This window comes from Parus major, chromosome 5, assembly GCF_001522545.3.
Source record: "Parus major isolate Abel chromosome 5, Parus_major1.1, whole genome shotgun sequence".
Classification (NCBI taxonomy): Eukaryota; Metazoa; Chordata; class Aves; order Passeriformes; family Paridae; genus Parus; species Parus major.
Genome location: NC_031774.1, coordinates 10,477,603 through 10,501,523, shown reverse-complemented (window position 1 = coordinate 10,501,523; position 23,921 = coordinate 10,477,603). Strand labels below are relative to the sequence as shown.

At 36.3% G+C, this 23,921-nt stretch overlaps 1 protein-coding gene across 1 annotated transcript in view; it reads left to right on the top strand.

The window, feature by feature from the left end:
- SLC17A6 (solute carrier family 17 member 6) overlaps nt 1-23,921 on the top strand; it is a 32,391-nt gene that overhangs the window by 1,116 nt on the left and 7,354 nt on the right. Inside the window, exons 2-10 of the mRNA XM_015631716.2 lie at nt 2,016-2,268; nt 3,242-3,360; nt 15,977-16,091; nt 17,951-18,038; nt 18,136-18,222; nt 19,137-19,279; nt 21,287-21,436; nt 22,689-22,821; nt 23,516-23,626. Coding sequence (XP_015487202.1) covers nt 2,016-2,268; nt 3,242-3,360; nt 15,977-16,091; nt 17,951-18,038; nt 18,136-18,222; nt 19,137-19,279; nt 21,287-21,436; nt 22,689-22,821; nt 23,516-23,626 — 1,199 coding nt within the window. The remainder of the gene's footprint in view (nt 1-2,015; nt 2,269-3,241; nt 3,361-15,976; nt 16,092-17,950; nt 18,039-18,135; nt 18,223-19,136; nt 19,280-21,286; nt 21,437-22,688; nt 22,822-23,515; nt 23,627-23,921) is intronic.

Sequence of the window (23,921 nt, the reverse complement as noted above, 5' to 3'; positions counted from 1 at the left end):
GGGTTTTTGTTTGGTTTGTGTTTGTTGTTTTTTTATTTTGGTTTGGGTTTTTTTTCCGAATTGCAGCTATAAGGTAACTGCGGATTTGTCTGCCCAGGGTAGGTCACGTAAAAATCTTTTTTCCATACCTATGCGGCAGTGCTGGGCACATACACCAGGCTGTTTCACAGCATGAGTCACAACTTCTGCTGCCATTTTAAGGGAAGGGGACATATCAGTGAAGTGATAAAGACAAAATTAAGGTTTCCATTTTCATAGGAAGTGTACCATTAAGAAAAGTCATTGAAGTTATCAACAATGCAATTAATTTCCTACAGGTTTTGGTTATATTTAAGTAATTTTTAATTGCTGAAAACTAATAATAATAAAAAGGAAAATCCAGAAAAACTGCTTAAAATATAATTAAGGAAATAAACCATTTCCCCCCCATTCTTAAAGGCTTTACAACATTTAAATAAAACTACAATCTCTACTACTTGTAGTCACACAGTGAATAACGGAGAAACGGTGTTTGTATTTTCCAGCAAAACTCCGTTTGAATTCACACCTCGACCAACAAACTCGCGATTTGCTAATCTTTTTAAGCTCAAGGCAATTAAGTACTTGTTTACCCTTCTTAGAATCTAAACAATTTTTTTGCCTCTTTCACATTGACTTCCAGTCTATTCCCGAAGACAAGACACCCATTCAGCGAGAAATCACTCCTACTCTATCCACACAAACGAATTTTTAACATAAACCCACGGTGGTTTGTTTTATTCACAACTTTTAAGATATTTCTTAATGCCGCTATCTTGAAGCATGGAAATTATATGCTCAGAAAAATCGGGAGAATTTAATCTGAGTCGTTTTTGGAGAAAATCCCTGTATTTTCTCCCGAACACGGATAACCTTTTAAGCCTTATTCTGCTACTTGTTAGTGCCCTATCAGCTGGATGAGTTAACCTGAAAGAGATGCTCCTGCGAGTGATAAAGCCCTTCTACAGCAGAGGTGAGATCACCGGTTGTAGAGTCCAGAGTATCGGCAAATGGTCACGTATTTGCTTCTCAATACTACATAATTAGTTAGCTTTTCTGGTTTTAAATATCTCAGTGACTTCAGAAGAAGGTTTAGGGATTCAATATAGGACACGTGCTCTATAAATCTGATTTTTCTTGCTACCGAAACAGCATTTTAAAGAATTAAAAAAAAAAAAAAAAAAAAAAAAAAAAAAAAGTTCTTAATCACCTTTCATGGTATTTTTCAGCTGATTGGAAATAGCTGCAAACAACCATTTCCCTTCAGATTGTTTTCTAGGAAACACGATTTTCAAGTAAAGCCGAGGGAGTGAGAGCAAGGGGGCAAGAAGGTAGCGCTTAAAGCTGCTCTGGGAAGGTTAAACCTGCTAAGTGATCACACACTCACAATGTGCAGCTGAGCACTGAGGTCTTTGGGAAAGCCCTCTCCGGAGATGCCAGTTCTTGGCTGTGTTTTCTTTCACTGCATGTGACAGCCATTTTGCAAATCTGAAATAAATAGCAATATCGCCCTCTCCTCCTCGCTCGTCCCTCCCGTCTTTTTCGCTTAACATTTTTTTTTTTTCCCAGACCTAAAGCGAGGTGCACACCAAGATCGCTCCCTTGGTGCTTCTAGCACAGCAAGGAGGTAATAAAACCTCTAGAAGCCCGTTTCTGTTTCTGCGCCTCTTGGGCTGCCCAACATGGCGCCTCTGCAGTAGTTACAGATGATGTCTTCTTGATACGTCCTACATATTTTAAGCAGAAGTCTTTAATGATAGATGAGGAATTCTCAGCTAGAGCTCCTCCCTGGGCTGCTGCGGAGGGGTGGCGGGGGGAGCTGAGGATGACTAATCGTGACTCCCACAGGTCATTGCTAAAGAACAGTTGAAGGTGAATGGGAAGCAAGGAATAAATTCTCAATCTCCAAGCCAAAGGAGTGAGGGGAACGGTGAATTTAAACCTCCAGCTCCCCGAAATTGTTGTGCCTTCAGACTTTCCCTTCTTGTGTCGGGCAGAGTCCTGGAGAAGAGGCAGAAGCCCGGGGACACCATCGAGCTGACTGAAGATGGAAAGCCCATGGAAGTGCCCGAAAAGAAAGCCCCGTTGTGCGACTGTACCTGTTTCGGGTTGCCCCGGAGGTACATCATTGCCATCATGAGTGGATTGGGATTCTGCATTTCCTTCGGGATCCGATGTAATTTGGGAGTGGCCATCGTGGATATGGTCAATAACAGCACCATACACCGAGGAGGAAAAATTATTAAAGAGGTGGGAACCTTTCTCTCGTAAATCTCACATCCTCCCAGTACGATACTCAGTGAAACACCTCAACACAGGTGGGACAGGCTCTGGATGGTTTCGCCGCATTTCCCCCCACCAGAGCGCCGATGCTCCCCGGTCCCGGGGCTGGCGGCCCCCCTTCCCCTGCACTGCCCCGATGGTGCCCTTAAAAGGACGGAAATCCCGTTCTTGACACACAAACATTTTCTACCGATTATTTTTACTTTTTCGTTTCAGTTTCTATACCCAGTTTGTGGTATTATTGTGCGGGCAATTTGCCCCTCGCCCTATCTTTTTCACACAGCCTTGAAAAAGGTAGATATCTCCTAAAATAAACTTAGGGGATGGGAGAAGGAGGGTATCGAATAAGGGGCTGTCAGTGGGTGTACCTCGCCTTTAAGGAGGCGGAGAGGTTTTGCAGAAATATTTGAAAACACCAGGGTGAATTTGCTTTGACAAAAGGCTTTAAATTATAGAGCCGTTTTAAAGCGAGTTAAAAGTGTGGTGAGAAAGATGTGACAAATGTAGATGAGTCTTAAACACCCAAATTCACAGATAAACGCCCCTTACGGCTCTCTGGCCGCACAGGCAAGAGGTGAGTTCGGGCTGTGCGCCTCCAGCCCAGCCAGCGCAGGGCTGTGTCTGTGAGCCGGGGATCCCGCGGGTCCCAGGGATGCCCTGCCCGACCCCGTGATCCGTGCCTCGGGATCCCCCTGCCCCTCTCGTGTCCTAGGGAGGCACGGACGGTGGTGTTTCTATTGCTGTTACTGGGTTTGTTTTGCCTATCTGGCGGGCAGTCCGAGCGTTTGCCGTGGGGGGCTGGGGCAGAGCCAGGTGCCGGCACCGGAACCCCTTCGACTGCGCTACGGGTGAAGCTGCTGCTGGTGAAAGCTCTGAGTGGCACAATTACAGCCTTCCTCCTGTCTTTTTCTCTTTCTGTCCTGGTCCTTTGCATTGGAAGAAAGCGAAGTTTAATTGGGATCCCGAAACAGTTGGCATGATCCACGGCTCTTTTTTCTGGGGATACATAATCACCCAGATCCCCGGAGGGTATATCTCATCCCGACTGGCAGCGAACAGGTAAACACCGCCTAAATATCTCCAAGCCCAGTCCGAGCCCGTCCGAGCTGAGCCGGGCTGCGGAGCGGCGGCGCGGGGGGAGCGGAGTTGAGCTGCGGACCGCTGGGGCTCTCCTGCACCCCCGAAACTTAACCCCCCCTCAAAGGGACTACCTTAGGAAGGGAAGGACCTCTTGCATGCGATCCGGGAACTCCACTGTAATGGTGCATTGCTCTCCCTCCTTAAAGCAACCCCCTGGTTTTGCGGGGTATCTCATGTTGGTTTCTTTTTCCTTTAGACAGTCACTTAAGGAGGTTGTAGCAATGATATTCAAACAACACATATTCAGAAGCAAGTTCAAAAATACAGTATTTCATCAAGGGTTGAGTTTTTTTGGTTTTTTTTTTTTTTTTACTGTGATTGAATTAAAGAATTTTATGATTTTTCTTTTAATGGAAAGGAAAACTGTCAGCAGGAATTTTACATTAAAGCATAAATTAATTTAGAATGGTCGAAAAACATGTTTAAATGAGACTTCCACAATGAAAAGAAAGTGCAGATGGTCCGGGGACTTAAGGACTCGTTTCTATGGTGTCTGGCAATTTTTCAAGCACCCAGGGTGCGATTCTACCTGTTAATTAGATCCACTGAGTATTCGAGACACATGAGGCTTTCACATCGATGCTTAATGCCACAGGCTCATCATTTGCAGAAGCAGCAAAGGTCCTAGTGCCACTCTTCAAACCAGTACCACACTAAGTGCAAATGGATACTAAACTCAGCCATATATACCTTTAACTCTTCTCAGGATGGGCAACATTAAAGGTAAGCCTGGATGGGCAGAGAGGCTTAGCCTGAAGAGCAAGATGGTTTATGTGTGCTTGAGACTGAGAGGAAGGAGAGAGTGTGGCTAAAGCAAAAAATGGTGTCCTCTAGATAAATATCTTTTAGACAGATCTACAGTAGAAACGAGTATTTACAAAAGGAGAGATGCTCTGTAACTGAGAAAATCACTAATATCCTACCCTTAAAAACAAATAAATCAAACCACATAATCTTTAAACTGGGGTATCCATTTGTCTTTCTGTTTACAAGTGCCATCTTTCTGATAATGGCTCAGAAAACGTAAAAGGCTTTTTCAAATAGCCATTAACAGCTATTTAAAGGAGTTTACCTTTTCTTCCTCCTTCAATCATTTTTGTATATTTACACAGTCTGTAACTCCTCAGGATTAATTGGAGTTTTGGTTGAGTAAAGGCTGCAGAATCTGACCCAGAAAATCAAAAGCTGTCTTCATTCACTCAAACATCAGAAAAGCTATTTGAACCAATTCAGATGTAAAGTGATGCAACTACAGATTTGCAAGACAATGGCTGGGTCATTGCCAGGAAAAGTCAGTATTGCCGGGAAGCACACAAGTTGTGTTCAAATCAGATTTTTCTCTTCTTCAGAAACATTTGCATTTATGACAATAACTGAGGACTATCCCAGTTAAGCTAGGTGTATTTTATCTAGTTAGGTATTATTCCTGTGGAAGCCTCAGGAGCTTCATGCCTCAGGAGCTTCATGCCTCAGGCATCTCTCTGTCTATATATTCTGTAGGGAACCCGGGTTACTTGGGGTATCTGCCCCAAGTGGTGTGATGAAATCCTTTCTTTTCTTTTTGTGTTTTTCACAATCAAGTCAGTGACTAACCGGATTAGTGATATTTACCACATTGTGAGACTGATGATTATCTGGCTACAGTTTATGAACCTTTCAAAGATTCAGATATTTATGATACTGCTTAGACTTGCTGCGGTCTTCACATTTCATCAGTGATTTGGGAATATGCATAAATGCTGGTAAACTTGTGGGTACAAAAATATCCAGTCAATCAGACAATATATTAAATTTTTGATTGACTGAATGCTGTTCAATATATGACACTTGAGTACAAAGTAACACCAGAGAGGGAGGGACTACTGAAAAGCAGTCTCACTGAGTGGAATCTTAAGCCATGTGGGACTAGAAACACATGACAAGCTTCCAGCATAATGCTCTACTAAAGTAATCAGCGTAATCCTAGAATGTTTATTTTTCTTTATTTAGTGCAATGAGTGTATTTAAGTCAATGATGTTGTTCTTGGATTTTTGTGGGTAATTTGGACACATTCATATTAGTGTGGGCATTGAAAAATTAGAGATTCCTTTAGAGATCTTTAACTGCTTCAAAAATGACAGTATAAAGTGATGTCTAGTGAAAGAAACAGCAAGAACTATGTATTCAGGACACATGTATATAAAACTATTGCTAGGAGGTAATCTGATTGTAAGTATGCATATAATTTCACTGGAAAAATTGCTTGGCATAAGTATATCCTTTAGTCCTCTGGAAAGAGATGACAAGAATCAGCAATTGATAGCCATATCAAAAAAAATAAAGGTTAAATAGTAACAATAATGACTACCCACCACTGGCCCAACCAGAGAAATTATGTGATAGTTTTTTTCATTGTTTTCATTGTTTAAACTGTTTCATTATGTTTTAGCTATTGTTAAATGTTTGCAGTAGAGTGATAATTAAGCAAAATATAAGGGATAATCGAATGTTAAAGGCTGTTGCCATAGTGAATTTCAGGCTATGTGGTCCTATTAGTAAGCACGTCTTGTTTTTAATCTAGAAATTTAATAATTTAATTCAAATTGATATTCCTTATTTCACATTCATGCTACTGCAGCTGACTGTGAATAAAATACCTGCTGTGCTGTCACACGCACATGGAAAGGTGTGAAACTGTACTTGGTTTTATCACCTCAAGATAATTTAAATATCATTATATCTTAAGCTTCTGATACACCCTTTAAATATCCTCTACGTTGGAAATCTATAACAAACCCCTTGCCCTACCAAAAGCAGTACTAAAATGCTGTGGCAGTATTTCCTCACTGATTTCCCAAGTGAACTGTTTAAACATTAACTGTAAATCAGGAAAGATTCTCTGAAATTAACAGGGCATTGTTAGATTACACTACAGAGAATCAATTCCTGATGCAGTTATATATTTAAAACAGAAATGTCAGTTTTTATACATTTAAAACAGAAGTGCCAAGCATTCTTTCAAAAGTAAATCTGCAATAATCACAGACTATTTTTTATAAAACATAGCTGAGTGACCATTTTAGCTCATTTGTGTATACTCACACATAAGAACCTTCTGACACAGAGACACAAAGGGCAGAATAGAATACCAATTTTTAAAAAATATAAATCACCTATGGTAATTACAGATTTCCTCTTATCTGTCAAAGCTCAAATCCTGGCACTATTCACATTAAAAAAATGTAACTACATGACTATACTACATTTCTCTATAATGCAATTCTCTCTGATCTATGTTGAACTCAGTCATTGTCATTCTAATCTGAATGAAATTATACAAATTAACATTTCACTTCAAATTAATCTTTGTTTCTCAAGTGCCATTCTTCTTGTTATTAAAGGCTAAATCCTTCTTCCCAGCAAGAAATCTGATAGGATTGAGTGAATAAAATGAATGATATTTCAGACAATTCTCAGTGCATCTTGTCTCAGATTCCCACAGATTTTCACTGAAACTGTCATTAGCATGTCAGTGAAATCAGAATCTCTCTTAGCTTTAATGACAGCAAGCATAACAATTTTAGGTAAAGTATTGGTTTAGAAATACAAGTAGAAAGATGTTCCAGAAGTTCACATCTTTGCATTTTTCTATTTTAAAAAGAGGAATTGTTCCATTCTTTTAGCAGGTGGGCATATTGTGTGTTTTCTGTTTTGCAAACAATGATTAACTCACAGCATGAATAGGGGATTAGTGGATGATTAAACAGGTGCCAATTTCAGAACTTCTGAGGACTTAAGATGACCTTGCATTGTGAGAGAAACACCTCCAAAGCTGCACTTGACAACCCCACCTTTCATACTCAGTCCAAAATCCTGCAGACTGAACTGGTCTCAGATCCCTGGCACTGGTGTGGGGCTCATCTGTTTCCAGGCAAAGAAGCCAATATTGCACAAAAAAAGGCCAAGACGATTTTTTTCATCCTACTGCATTGCAGATTCTTTTAAGTACCAGTCTTTACAAGAAGGGGACTGGGGAAACTGGTAGCTGGAACTGCTTCTCCCTCTGCCATATGGTTCAGGGTTCTTCCATTTTTCTGTCATGAATGATGAAGCTGTTTTCACAATTTAATGATGCAACAAGGGATTTAGATGGGGGTTTTGCTTGATAAAAGGGGGCCTCAGATGTGTGACAAAAATTAATAATGTATCCAAGCCCTTATTATACTAGATTAGATGGCGGGAGGTCGACTTTTACATATTAATGCTTCATGAAGGGCTTATAATAGGATTTAGTATGAAGAGCACAGAGACACATCCCCCTCCTCCCATATACACATGTGAATGAAAATAACCTGTTTTATCTCGATTTAAGAAAGCCAAATAAAGCTGTTATACTATGGCTTCTGGCCACAGACTGTTTTTAAAGAGGCTCTGTTTTAAGCAATTCTCCTATGAAGCATGTTCAACCTAGGACTGGTGCTTGGGAATAAGTGTTCATCTCTAATGGCAGAGGTAGATTATTCTCTCTGCTTTTTTGGGCAGATGAGTTCATCTACCACTCCAATATTCATGGCATAATCCCAGGTTTTTAGCCCTATGTTGTTTTATGCAAATAAGGGCCCAGTTCAGAAAAAAACACTACATTCTGTCTATCATTTAGGAAAACATAAATTTTCAGAGTGAGCATTTCACAGGGATACGTTTACAGTAGAGGGGTCAACAGAGTCACAGGGGAAAATCGCCTGTACTAGACAAAAGTCAGAATGACTATATGCCACAGAATAGCTAAACAATATCTCCCCATAATGGCTTAAATTCTACTTAGTTATTTTCAAGTACATAAACATCAGTAAAAGTTATCCCAAGAAGGGTTATCAGTGTGATTACAGACTGAAAAAGACAACTAGATTAAGACAAATATTATCAGGAGTATACAAAGGTTACAAAGGAGATGAACAAGTGACATGATAGTTATATAACTAAAAAAAAAAAATCAATGCAGATAGCATAAGTCTTCCAAAGGAGTGGCTACTCACAGTTTGCAGTCAAGGAGGTGAATATGAAGAAAGCTGAAAATGCTTGGAGAACAGCTGGGGAAAAAAATGAAAAAAAAATCACACTATTGTGAAGCAAAATTAATATTTTCAGAGTCAGTAAGAGCACAGTTTATATTTACGTGCATTGGAAGCAGGTAAACCATCATTAATGTTGGTTAACTTTTTAGGTTTCAAGGCACCTCAGGCTTGAGTGTTATAGGCTAAAATATTATTTTCTCTGGTACTGAGAAGCAGCTGTATAACACTACACTGACAAAGGTGGAATTTTGGAACTAATTGAATACAGAAGGGAAGAAATCCTTGAGAAACAAAATGCAGATAACCAAATTTATCCTTTATTAATTTTTTCATGACTAAATATAAAATTTTCAGAATTTAGCCCTCCTTGTTGAGATGTAACTACAAGAGTAGGGTTATGTTAGAAATTTGGGCTTATTTTTGCATTTCATCCCCCACTGATAAAAATCCTTTGAAATCCTTATCTGTATAAAATTCACTACACAGTTTACATAAAATTACACCAGATACTTTCAGAGAATCCTAGAATGGCTTGGGTTGGAAGAAACCTTAAAGATCACCCAATTCGAACCCCTGTGTCATCACACCCCTTTCAGAATAAGCCAATAAAGTAGCTTCTGATTTATTAGGATTGTATCATCCAGATATGTCAATGCTGTCAAATAACTTTATTTCCAGTTCTCTTCTAGTCCTGAGTTTCCACAAATCCTTACTGCATTAACTGTGGTATCTAATAAATAAAACAGTCTCTGAAACAAAACCCAGGGGTGCTTCTGACCATTAATTGAAGGCATGCTATGCAATAGGTATCCTTAATCACCTCTACTTGCTTTGTTACTTCACTCCAAAACAATTTGTACACCGGGTTATGCAAAACAATATTATCTACATTGGTTGCATAAAAATGCTAGTGTCACTGTCCCTTTGCTCTGAAAGAATCTGCCTTTGCTCTGAGCAATCCTGATGAAATCAGCTGCAACATGTGGCCCATATATCAGAAAACACTCCAAAAAGCAGTACAAATGTCCAGCTTTTGAGTCCAACATACAGTAGTTATCCTCCCAAACAACTCCACAAAACACCTTAAAATTAAACCTACAGATGATTCTTTTGATAAGTGTGTTATATATCTCTAAATCAACAGAGCCAGTTGAACCACAGCCTAAGCCTTGTTGGTAAGTTGATTTGAATGAGATAGTCCTGGTTTGAAACATTATCTAGCAGATTACATATTTAAAGAGCAAGCTGTCCCAAAGCTAATGAGCTAGAAGGAATGAGTCGGAGCTTTGTCTAGACATATATAGATATGTGTTGTAAAACTGCAGGTTGAGAGATTCCTCAGGTGAATTCAGAGAGGACAGAGAGAGGATTGGTAGAAAGAGCAAATGAATGAAGAAAAAAGCAGACAAGGTGTAGAGGATCTGAACTGGTTAGTGATGCAAAAGAAAGAAGGCAGGACTGCAGTTGTGGAAACTGAAGAGATTAAAACCATTAAAACAAAGCATCATGGGTAGAAGACATATACTGGGTATATGAAGTAAAAAATTGGAAAGGAAAAACTACTACTAAGTAGGGAAAATACTTATAACTTCTCAGATGGAACGTAATCTGTGACAGTGCCCAAGATTTTATAAAACAGACATTGACATATCAAAAAGTAGGTCTGCGAACATGCAAAGGAAGGTGCAGCCTGAAAACTGGGGTCTTGGTAGGAGTCAGTGGCATCAGTGGGGTTTGAAGAAGGCAGAAAGCTAAAGACCTTCAGATTGCTGATACACATTGATACACATTTAATCTCTGCATGGCATTTAATACCAGTGCTTGATCTAGTCCCTTGTATCATCTGTTTTCATGAAAGTCCCATGAATATTTTGGGATTTTTTCATCTTCCAACCTGGTAGACCAAACCGTAGCAAATTCAGGTCATCAAAATATACATGTTCTGTATCAAAGTCTTAGAAGGCCCTCATCACACATACCCATAACATCTTCTCTATGGGTAGAGATATGCTTTGTAAGAAGGGAAGTGTTAAGTGTCATTTAACCCCATAAATTACTATATATTAGAAGAAAAATCTAAGTGAAAATCTTGATCATAAACTGTAATTGCCAGCAACATTTATAGAAGAAAAGATTCTGAAAAGCTGCTATAAGCCCAAAGACATTCCAGTTAGATTCTATCTTGATTCTTTCTAGATATTAGGTTTTACTGGAAAAAAAAATGAAGCATTTAATATGGCATTGAGCCTTGCAGTTCCTCTGCAAGACAAAATATTCTTTGGGTTGTATAAAAATATAACATAAGCATGTCTATATTGTGTTCCTGCCCTTTGCAGAAGAAATTGTGTCACAGATTAAAGACAATAAATAGAGTCAAAGAATACATTTTAGAAATCTTGAGCTGACAGGATAGCCTAAAGCCACATTATGTGATATATACTCTGCTGCTCAGATCTGCTGCTGCTCTAAGACTCTCCCAAACAAGCACTGTTCAAGAAAGAACAGCAAAGGAGAGTCAAAACTCAGCTTAAGTTTTATATATGTTTCATAAAATAAGTCTTCGTTCAACGTATTTTATGTGATCTCTGTAAGGAAAATGTCAAACCAGCTCACCAACTTTAATCTAAATAAATTTCATTTATTTTATAATGAAAGATTTTTTTCATCTAATCTTTAGATTAGGTTGGGAAAACTTCACAAGAAAGCTCGTATTTTCAATCCTCTTTATTTTCCACCCTCACCTAATATATTTGTAACTATGACTAGGGAAAACGTTTTATCACTGCTTACAAATCAAGTATTTGGTCAATATATATATATTCATTTTCATCCAATGAAAATAATGTTCTCTAGAATATGATCAATATTCATGTAGAATTGTCAAGTGCAGAGGTTTTTTAGAAAAGAACATGTTACATTTTCCATTGGTTCCTGTTTACAGTCAGAATAAACTACTTCATAATATTTTGAATTTAATTTATTGTAGTTGTGCAAAATGCTCTCACACACACTGACACACACCCTATGCTTCCCTAGAAAACTAACAAAATAATCAAACTTTCCTATTCAATAGATAGATTTTCCATGAAATGATGATCAGTGATGCTTTGGAGGGAAAAATTATTCAGTTACAGACCTGAATTAATTTTCTATGGAAGCCATTGAATATTGGTATTTTTCAATGCAAATCTGTTAAAATACATGCAATGGTATTTTGTAGTTGTAAGTGACCAAGACTTACTGTTCTTGAATTTTAATGAAATTATGTTAATAATTCACTAATACAGCATATATTTACACAACTTAAAACTATTTTTATTTAAACAAGCATTTTCTTGTTTAAATAAACATTTAAAAATCCATTTTAAACATGCAGAGTTACCTTTCAATTATTTTAAAGGACAAATTTAGCTAAGATACTTTATATGCTTTAGAAAAGATGCATTCAGTATCTTTAAGTTTCATTCTCTTGAGGTGACTTTACTTATTCAGGGAATAGAGACATCAATCATTGTGGAATTTTCCAAATATATTAAAAATTGACATAAATAAAAAATAGTGGGGAATCAGAGAGAAATTAATTCCATCACATACACATCTAAAAGTGTTTTTAGTTTTATGAATTCTTTGCAGCAATTTTCATTCCCAGTCACTGGGGTAAAAGGATGTCTGTAACTAGGACCCCTTATTTTCAGATACCTGATATGTAACTCAATATGTCTTCCATCTGGCTGTTAGCATTTGAAGTGCACTCTGCTCAGCTCTCTTTTTGAGCTGACACTGTTTCCAGCTGAGTAACAATATCTGTAACGCACTGCTTATGTAATGGGAATTGCCTGACAAAGGTAGATTACAATAGTGCTGCTGCACAAATGCAGAGATTAGAAATCCAGAGATGAAAATACATATCTTTATTTTTCTTTTGTTCAAAAGAGAAAGATGAGCAATTGACTTGAAACACAAACAGATTAATTCCCTCTTCAATCTGATTCCATTCTAAGCACTTCTCCTGAATTGTCAAAGGAATTTTCTTTCTTTTCTCCCATCTCAAGTGTCTTGCATTCAAATTGCTATTATTACTGCTTATATTACAGGAGGATTAGGTCACAGTTCATGACCTTTGAGGCCAATGTCAGCAAAACACTGAAGATCAATGCTAGATTCTGATTTTTGGAACTGGGTCTATCCAGTCTAGAAATAGATAAGTAAAGCATAATTTTTTTTTTCAGGACTGCTTCTGGTCACTTATTAGGACCAGAATTTATCAAGGTTTTTCCCCCCTCTCCTTGACATACTACTACTGTATTTATTGTCCTCTTCTATATATGGTTATTTTCTTCCAGATATAGTTGCAGAGTCGCTGATTTTGAGTCAGAAAGGAATTTTTTTTGCAAGACTTAGGGGCTGCTGAAGACATGTCATGTCTTCATGCCGTCATGTCACAACATTTTAATTCCATGCTAATGCAAGGTCCAAGAATTATGGCAGTGTGTTATCTGCTTTATCTCTCTGATATAACACAGTTTTCCCACAGTTTACCTTCAGTCTGCTAAAGCTCTTAATTTGTGCCATGGCATTATAACGTTTTGTGGGGTTTGGAGTATGCCCAGAATGAAATAGATTTTCAAGGATACTTTCTTAATGAAAGTCCAGCCACATGGATTTCCTGGGCTGAGCTCAGCCCAAGGGACACCCTGCAACAAGGCTTGGCTCACTCCAGGGCCCAGCTGTGGAAACACAACTGAACAAGGTACAACAGGGCATAGCAGCTTCAAATCTGTGTGTCCGATAAGGCAGCTCTCCATTCAATGTGGTATCAAGCAGGCAAACAAGTACTTGTATAAAAATCTGATGAGGTGTGGAGAGGAAGGAACACTCCTAAACAAGCTGGAATTGTGTTTTGCAGGGAACTATATCTGTCTGAGAATGAACATTAACCATCAGTGCATACAACAATGGAACCACACACACATTTAATTTGCCATGAAAACAAGAAATCTAAGGTTTCTAACCCATTGCTGAAGTTAACTTTGTAGAAAAATTGAGCAAGATGCAGAAATTAAACATAAAGGATCATAAGTCACTAGCTTAATAGACAGAAAAAAATGTAAGCAGAAAAAAAAAGGATTATGCAATTTGACAGTTTGATGTGTGAGTCAACAAAATATTTTAGAAATGCCCTAGGAACAATCAGAATGTTCCATGTCCCAATTAAACATATTCAAATATGAGCTGCATTAAAATATATTTTGATTGACTGCAGGTCAGATTTACTTTTACTTGATCTAAATAATAATAAATATTGCTAAATGAGATATTTAAAGCAGTAAAACAGTTTTTACAAAAAACAGCACTATATCACAATATTTTGTTAGGCAGAATTTAGTATTTATGGAAATAAACAAAAGAAGATTAAAGAGCACAAAGGAGAAATACTTATGATATTTATGATTGTGCACTGAGGATGCAAAGTAAGTATAGGAAGATTTATTTGCTCTTGATTAAGATTTGTAGAGGAAAGGGACTCACTGAAATAGCCATGCATGACATCACTTTTAATAGGGATTCACAAAAAGAATTAAAAGCCATTTCTTGTGAGAATCGTAATTTAACTTATTCTACTTTTAAATCCTTAGATTTTTGAGGAGAGAGAGGAAATCATTCTCATAAAATATAGTTCAGAGAGAGAATTGACTCACAAGTAATGCTGTGGAATTATTTCATCATCTGCACCCTGATGTAACTGAATATTCACCAACATTTCTATGTCTAAAAACAGGCAAGGTTTTAATTTAGAAGAAGCATGTCTCCAATCATTCCTTCAGTTACATTTTCCTTTGTCTTCTAGAAGGAACAAGCTCAAGGAAATAGCTTCTCTTTAGTAAACATGAGAACAAAGATAATTCTGGGAAATGCAACTTTAAATTGTGTGCAAATAGAAGCTAATTTCAGATACAGGTTTAAAAAACTAGAGTAAATTTCTTTGAAGAAACAGTTAGCTACTGGAACAATTTTGTAAATCCCATCCTTATAAAGACATAGCTTTTTTTAATATTCTATCTTCACGTGATTTTAACAGGACAAAATCATTGGAGTTTATGTGACCATAAGGAGGTATAAAATTGTAAGGAAATGAAGTGCATGTAGTTTTGGGGTAGAAACTTACACATAAAGAAATCAAGAGCTGAAGAAAATTTAGGTCAAATAGTCCTCACAGTGCAACACAATCATATGCCTAGACAGTCCCAGCAAATGTATTGAACATGCTGACAAGCAAAGCCAGAAATACAGTGTACAGGCAGCTAAATGTTGTTTAACTTGAGATGGAGATCAAAGGGAACACTATGAGGAGAAAAGATTCAGAGCTCTTTAGCAAAGCTTCCTTATATATGTATCAAATAAAAGTGGCATATACTCAGTTTGCTATTTGAAGATTTGTTTCAGACTGTGATTGTAAATACAGAATGTGGAATATTGTGTCTTTGAGGAGAATTTTCATCCTGCTTCTTTAGCCCAAGCATCCTGCATCTGTAGCCCAACATCTGTTTTCACCAACTTAAGGCACTGTACCAGTTTCTGAAGAACTCAAGCAAAGGTCAAAGGCTTCTGTCAAATCTGTTCCACATCAGAAACAGTGATGTCATATATCATCAGATTTAATTTGCATTATATAGCTTTATAAAAAAAAAAAGACACAATAATGCTGGAGAAAAGGTTTCTTCCTACAATAAGTGGATATTAATTGAGTCAAATGAAAATTCAGTCAAATCAGTGGAATTTAAAATGGATCACCATTTCATGCATTTATTTAGACTTTGTAATGTGCTTTATTTGAAGTTAGGATGCTGTGGAATCAAAAAGATCAATTTTTAGTGAGTAGCCTGTGAAAAAAATAGCAGTAAGAATGATCTGTTTTCTACAGATATGTGTTTCCAGATTGACTAACTCTAGTGTCTAAGAAAATCCCAGCTCTAAAATTCTGCCTGATGCTTTTGGCCTGTATGAAAGTGGATTCTCTTCTGTTTCATAAGAAATGAATGCATGGTGACACTTCCTTACAGAAAGAAAGAGAGAAACTCTTTTACTGACCATCTCTTTTGGCAAACCATTTGGAGAAAATTTCTAGTTTTGTTTCCAGAGGGTGGAGTAGTCAATCAGATTTGGTTGAAATTAGTGTGAAAATTAAAGTAAAGTGTGTGTTTATAGGGAAAGTAGTATCTATACCTGTGATTGCATAAGATATATTTCCTTAGGAGGTTATGCTAAATAGATAAATACATCCATGTTTGGTCTGGGTCTTACCAGACAGATTATTACACTAGATGGAAGTAGACACTTACTTATCCAGTCCAGTCAGTATATTCCTCATATACAGAACACATGTAGAGAACATCTATATTGATATATGAGCATATGTAGAACAAGCCAATTGGAACAACACTGAAGTTTCTTACTTTTCCTTTTTTCCCCACCTTTGCAGAGTATTTGGTGCTGCTATACTGCTGACATCTTCCCTCAACATGCTAATACCATCTGCAGCCAGGGTGCACTATGGATGTGTCATCTTCGTTAGGATCTTGCAGGGCCTTGTAGAGGTATGGAAAAATTATATAACAAATAGTAAATGTGATAGATGTTTGTTAGCCTTTAACTAGCAATGGTAGCTTTGGAAGGAAGAGAGAAATGATTTTGAATTTATTACTGATATTGAGTATAATTTCAATGTATGAATTATACCTATTTGATTTTTCTTCAGCTATAAAATTTCATGGCAAAGTATTCTCTGGCTGAGAAGCCAGTGGGATATGCATTTAGAACTGACATTTCACTAAACTCCTATACTGCATAAAGCTTATACTGGTGTAATTCTCAACAATTACTTGATGGTCAGCATCCCAGAATAAACATATAATAAAAACCTAAGGTCATATCTTAAGTCCTGACCATGCCATGTTTTTCTTGGACTGAATAAAAGATTTACTATAATTTAAAAGAGGAAAAAAAATAATTGAGCCTTGCCTCCCCTTGTCTCATCTCCCCTTCCCCTTCCCCTGGTGGCTCGTTCATTGCTCCTCAGGGCCACAAAGCTTCTGTTGCATTAACTGCTTTTAGCTATTGTACTTTATTGTATTAAAAGATTCCAAAAAAGGGTGCAGAAATAGCCTGAAATTTAGGTGACTGTGAAATAATTTCTTAAAGCATATGTGTATAAATTTGGATCCATTCCTGACAAGTGATCTGCATGCACAGAGGGTATGTTTCACTGCAAATGTGAGAGGACAAGAAGCAAGTGGGTAATGAATTACACAATAAAATATCTATTGTAGACTCACACATTTCTCCAATACTGTTCAAAGGAATTATGAATGCAAAACATTCCAAACAGGACTTTTTAAAAAAGGGTTGTGATAAATAACAATAATTTTATAATTATATATTTATATATTTTTTAAAATTACAAAATACTGAAATAAGCAGGAAACTGTGCACAGGATCTTTCAAAACAAAAGAAGTGATGTTACAGAAGTGATTTTACAGAAGTGATTTTTCTGCATATGGAGGCTCATCCTCTGAATATTTGTGAAACCCTCAGCATGCAAAAAGTTACTGATTTTTCTAATTTTTATAAATTTTTGGAGGAACAAATTATCAGATTAGGAGAAAAATGAATCTATATAACCTATATAATATATATGATGTATATATACCATAATTCTTAACCAGCAATTTGTGTACAGTTGCTGTACATTTCATATAACATCTTTTAAATTTCAACACTACAGGTTTAGTTTTTCTATTGCTAAGTCTAGTTTTGAAGAGAGACCTAAAAGATAGCTGGTTTCAAATCAAGTCAAAAATATCATTCAACTACTTGCTTTACATGGTCAAGAAAGTTCATTAAAGACTTCTCTTAAAAGTATATTTCTAAACAGTTATAGATCTTATTTCCTAGTTTTAGAGCAGTGGCACTTTAATCTGGATTTCCTAGACTATGCTTTAAATGTTAGATTAAAAAAAATAAGGGTTGGATAAATCAGTCCTGCATCAGAAAGACTTCAGAGGGTCTGTGTTCCCATCCTTCCTTTGACTCTGGTTCTTGTGCACTAATACTCTTTCTCTTTAATTATTTGCAATTCTTTCCTGAAAGGGGGAGGGGAAACAAAAGGAAACATGTTTTATATTTGTTTCATATGGTTTCTTTAATGATTTGGAGTGATATACAAAACCCATTTCAGCTTGAATAAATATTGACATTTTTCTGTGGTTGTGCTCAGATTTTGCTATAAAAGTACAAAGTATTATTATTACTGCTATAAAAGGACAAAGTATTATTATTACTGCTATAAAAGTGCAAACCTCTTGTTTATAGCAATTAAAAATAAAAACTCATTCAAAGACAATTAACTGAGTGACTGACCAGCATTAGCTAACTTGTGGCACACCCATTCCCCAGGGGGTCACCTACCCTGCCTGCCACGGTATTTGGAGCAAGTGGGCCCCCCCATTAGAAAGAAGTAGGTTAGCAACCACTTCCTTTTGTGGTAAGTAACTTTGTATTTTTGACTTCCTTCCATTTATAATGTACAAATGTTTTGAAACTGATTTTTTCTCCCTTTTCATCCATGTCTTGTTTTGTAGGTTCCTATGCAGGAGCTGTCATTGCAATGCCTTTAGCTGGGATTCTAGTGCAATATACTGGGTGGTCTTCTGTGTTCTATGTGTATGGTACGCATTTCTGCTCATTTCACTCAGTATTGTATGACCTCATTCTACCCTTTCTAAAAATGTAAAAGCTACTGTTAAGAGGACAAAAACCCCAGAGAAGTGGGACTTCTAAGATAAAAGTACAGTCTGGACAAAAGAACAATGAAAGAACAGAATTTAGAGTATGGAGAAAGCAACCTAATTAAATAAGAAAAGCTAGCTCATGTTGAAACCTTCATCACCTTTAGCACAAGCAGTGCAAACTTCTGTGCAGACCTATAGTATCTGCTCACAGTAACAACTCTCACACTGATAAAACTGCAAATTTAGAGTAGCTTCCCTGAATAAATTGTCCTGATTTTTATCTGAAGACCTACATAACTTTATTCACACCAGTTTTGTTAACCTACACTGACAAAAAAGAATGTCCCAAGGGAATTAATTCTGCATTTATGTGAATTAAGTGGAAGCATTATAAAAATTTGATGAACTACTCAGGAAGTGCATTGCTATTTTGAAAAATATTGCCAGTCTTCTATTTTGCAGGTAAAAAATTTAGTGCAGTAATCAAACAGCAGCATCTTGAAGCTGAATGAGCCTTCATTTACAGTTTGGTGAAATGAAATGGAAGCTGTTTCATTGCCTTGTATTTTACAAATTGATGTTAAGATCATTGAATATTCACTTCCAGTGAAATCATGCTGTAAATGAAGCAAAGACTACTTCACTGTGCTATAGTTCTACATGTGTTTTGAACAAGTATTATTCACAGTATCAAACTCTCTGTTGGAGAGTTATCTCTACTGAGAGAACTCAGTAAAGACACACTGACAACAATTGCCATTTAAATTTGTTGTAATTCTTCTCAGATTATTCTTCCTTGTTTGCTGTTTTACTGTGTATTTCTTTTTAAAGTCTTTTTTTCCATTCCAAAGGGAGCTTTGGTATAGTCTGGTACATGTTTTGGCTTTTGGTTTCATATGAGAGTCCTGCAAAGCATCCTACAATCACAGATGAAGAAAGGAGATACATAGAAGAAAGCATTGGAGAGAGTGCCAACCTCTTAGGTGCAATGGAAGTAAGAATATTACCCACATGAGATATTTCCATGAGATAGTAAGAAAAATAAACATCCCAGCACCCATATAAAGATAACAACAAAAAATCACTCTCCTTTAAGATTGAAAAGTATATTTTGAGCAACTTGAACAAATGTGGTCCTGGGGGATGGGAAGATCTTAAATCTGCTGGTGGATTTCTGGGTGGATACTGTTTTTGCACTAAGAGAACATAGGTTCCAGTTCTTCTAGCAGATGACTCATGGAATTTATGCCTCTCTTTTAACTCCAAATTATAAAAAAGAGGTACAGCTACATTTGAAACTGCAATTTTATTTAGACTTTTCTTATATCTTGAGCTGAAAAGCCAGTTTTCTTCTTATATAGTAATTTCTGTAAGGTTTTAATCTTCATAAAAGCAAATTTCAGGAAAAGCACTACTCAGTGTTTTTTGAGGTCCCCAGAACATCAGAAAATGCCAATCTGTATTACTTTATGTTTTGTCTGCTAGAAAGACTGCAAGTTGCAATAGAGCATGCTTTGAGATCCATAAGAACATTTCCCGTTATTGCAGTAATTTTGCTGGAGACATATTATCAATAATATAATCTTAGTTTTGTACTGGTTTAGTTCTCAAGAACTGCTAAAAACCATGTATGGACTCTGAATTTTCCAGCCATTCCATTCATGAAAATAATCATATTATTTCTGTAACTGCTGAAAGGCTTTAAAGAAGCTATTGCCATGTTTGCTCACTCAGGAAAATAAAAAAATCGTTTAAGTCTCACTTCATTGCTTAAATTTTTGCACCATCCATTCCCAGTAGACCCTCATTATGTTTTCTATTTGGTCAGAACACTGGTTCTTGATTGAACTCATGAATTAATAATTTTTGTCTTCGTAAAAACTTTGTTTCATATTAAATAAGGAACTGAAAATATTAGAGCCATTTTTTGATAGCTGACATTTTTAGGTGTTATTGAGGGCCTTTCTCAGGTGGTATTCAACAGCATTCAGCAAGGTTCATGGTTTTGAAAACCTGATGTAAAATGAGCCCTTTGAAGGATGTCCATACAATTTGAACTGGGATTGTACAATTTATGTCTATTTTTTATTGTGGCTTTTTAATTAAACATCTTTTTTCCAAAGTGATTATATTGTTTCAGTAGTTCAGTTGCCTCTAAAATATTTAAGCTGAAATTCTTTCCATACCATCAAGTTTGATGAATTTCTGGCTGGCTTCTCATTAATTAAGTCAATTAATCCTTTCCTCTCATTTAGGTGTAATTTAATAGGTATACAGGGTGTTGCAAATATCCATCTATGGACTGTTTTTCTTTGAAGAAAAGCCAGTGTTCAAATCAATAGTAGACTGAATTCAACCTGAATTATTGCTGAAGTGATTTTCAAGCACTTATCTGAGTATGGATCCTGTGTTTGGATCAACACAGATGGGTGGAAGCCTGGGCTTGTGGACAGGTGCTGGAACCCAGCAGGACTGTCCATCTGTCTTTCTCTTTTTCTTTATGCAATTTATTTTAAAAATACAATAAAACAAACAAAAAACAATATTGACCAGGAAGTTTCAGCTGAGGCTTGATTAAAAAAAAAAAAAAAGTAGAATACTACAATTAGGATTTAAATGCTAAAATACATGTTTGCAGCAAATATGAATGAAATCATGTAGTTACAATGTCAAATCTGATTGTTGCCTTACATACAGCAACATTGTCTTCTAAAGACACTATTTAAAGATGTTATTACTTAAAATGTCATTTAAATACATTATTATTTTGATCTTATGTCCATGTATGTTCATGTTTATATGACTGAGATAAAAGCACTTGTACATAGGTGTTGTGATACAATTATGTATCTCTGAGTTTCTCTACTTGTGCATTTGGTAGTAACTTGTATGTTGTGCATATATGTGCTTGTTGGACCATAGCTAAAAAAGGGTAAGGAAAGGGAAGATGGATGGTTGATAATGATCAACATGGTAACTGGATCCTTTTTCTATGTTTCAGAAATACAAAACACCATGGAGAAAATTTTTTACATCTATGCCAGTCTATGCAATAATAGTTGCAAACTTCTGTAGAAGCTGGACTTTTTACTTGCTGCTAATTAGTCAGCCTGCTTACTTCGAGGAAGTGTTTGGATTTGAAATAAGCAAGGTATGTAAAAAGAATGTAAAGCTTTTATTTTAACTAAGTAAATATCAGAGCTACATTCATAGTATTTAGGAAGAACAGGAAAGAAAAGTGTTACACATCTTTATCATGGATTTATATCTTAAATCTTACTCATTCCAGTTGCTGTTTCCTTGACCAGTATGAATGAATGAAGTAACAGTTATGATAAAGGATGAGATAGGGAAAGGTGGAGGCAGGATGAGATTTAGTGATGAGCTACTTGGGGCTGCATTGCAAGTGCTCAAAACCAGATGTGCTTGGTATTAGAAAGGTGTCAGCTGACCCATTACACTGTGTCCCTGATGCCAATGGGGTTGCAAAATCCCATCAAAGCAGTACAGAAAGCATTGACAAATGCATTTTTCCAGGTGTCTTTCAAAAAGCAGTGCCATCTTGTTCTAGGAAGGATAATATTTGTCACCTCTCTGTATGCCACTTTAATGTGGTGAGAACTGCTCTCCCTTTCTCATGTAGAAAGGAGAAAAGATGGTGGCAAAATATGAGTATAGGGTTGATGTAAGGTTCCATGTGATTCATGTGAAGTTTGGATCAGACCTGTAACGTAAATATGAATGCACACATATAATTTATTGGAACAGTCATCACAAAGTACTACATCTTATTTTGCTATGTATGTGTAGTACTTAGAATATCACCAATGGATATTTAGTATTTTATCTTTCACTACATAAAAAGTTTTTCAGACATATCTTTTGCTCCCATGCACTTTGCAGCTTAGTCAGAAATCAAAGACAAATAGCCATTGTGCACGTGATGATTATCCACAGGGAATCTGTCTAGGTATGTGAGGCTTACTGCAAAGCTGCAATAAACACCAAAAGAAATGTAGCAATTCAGTTTTACATGTTTGATCATTAATATTCTGAAAATTCTGACAAGGGGACTCTAAGTGAGGGGAAAAAGCTTTGGCTTAAATATAAATTATGAAAACAATCTGTAAACAAAAATTGTCATGGCATCAGAGGGTCTTATAAATTCTCACTGGACCAAAATAAAATAAAATAAAATAAAATAAAATAAAATAAAATAAAATAAAATAAAATCTTCAGATCACCAGTTTTGTTAATTTCATAATCTAACACTTTCAGTTTTAACACAGGGAGTGACATTGAAAAGAAATAACTATTTAGCTTCTGAATGTTTCAGAAAATGAAGAATAAAGGTTTTCTTATGGTTTATACTTGGCTAATTTTAATTTTAATTTTAATTTTAGGTTGGTATCTTATCTGCCGTACCACATTTAGTGATGACAATTATTGTTCCTATTGGGGGACAAATTGCTGACTTTTTAAGAAGCAGGCAGATTGTTTCAACGACTAATGTGAGAAAGATAATGAACTGTGGAGGTAAGTCTTTGTATTTTATTTAAAAGTTTATTGGAGGGATTGAATGTTCATATTGTTTTCTGTATAAAATAAAGAAACAAACTGCACAGTTGTATGTTCTTAGGAGGAAATGCTTTCTGCACTTTTTATGTAATGCAGGTGTTGTTACTAAATAAAAGAAAACACAGGTGCTACCAATCACCATTTCCATTTAGTTACTTGGTATTTGGAAAACCATTTAGACTGTTAAAGAAATAGATGAGCTTTTGGAGGGTAATTTTCCTACCCTTGGCTATTTACTGTCTTAGCTCCTTATCTAAACACCAAGAGAGCCCAGACAACTACCTGAGATTACATCCTTGGCTTCTGAGATGTTAAAGCCACATTAGCTGTGGTAAGGGCTGGAAAATTCACAAGCAGGTTAAATGTATATTCCCATGAGAGTTGGCTGGGATGACCTAACTACATCACAAGTGTTCATTTTTATCTTAAAACTGACAGAAAGTAGCAATAAATTAGCATACAGAGAGTAAAATAAGTGTTATTTGAGAGAGGAAGAACATGTGTTTTATAGAGATGAAAGAAATACCTGATTATATCCCACCCTGAGGTAATGTTTTATTTGTGTTTCTATGACATATCATAGTATCCTAAGACCTGCATTATTTGAGAAGTAATTAAATCTGATGCCTGGTTTTATTTATTATTTCACCAGGTTTTGGTATGGAAGCAACTCTTCTTCTTGTGGTGGGATATTCCCACAGCAAAGGAGTGGCTATTTCATTCTTAGTGCTTGCTGTGGGCTTTAGTGGATTTGCCATATCTGGTAAGATTATATTACTATTAATACTAAATTATTTTATCTTAAGAGACAGGATATCTAGCTTTGCTTTTATTCATGGATAGTAATAAAAAAAACCCACTCACTTTGAAATTCCCAAAGGACATTATTTATGATTGTTACAAAGGAATATACATTTGATATTACAGCTTTTATATTAGATTATTTTTGTTCAAATAATTCAATCCTTTCCATATTCATCACAGCAAATTAGACTCTCTCCTCATTAAGAAGCTAATGTACAGATTTTTCTTGAAATCAAAGAGATGGCATATGGACT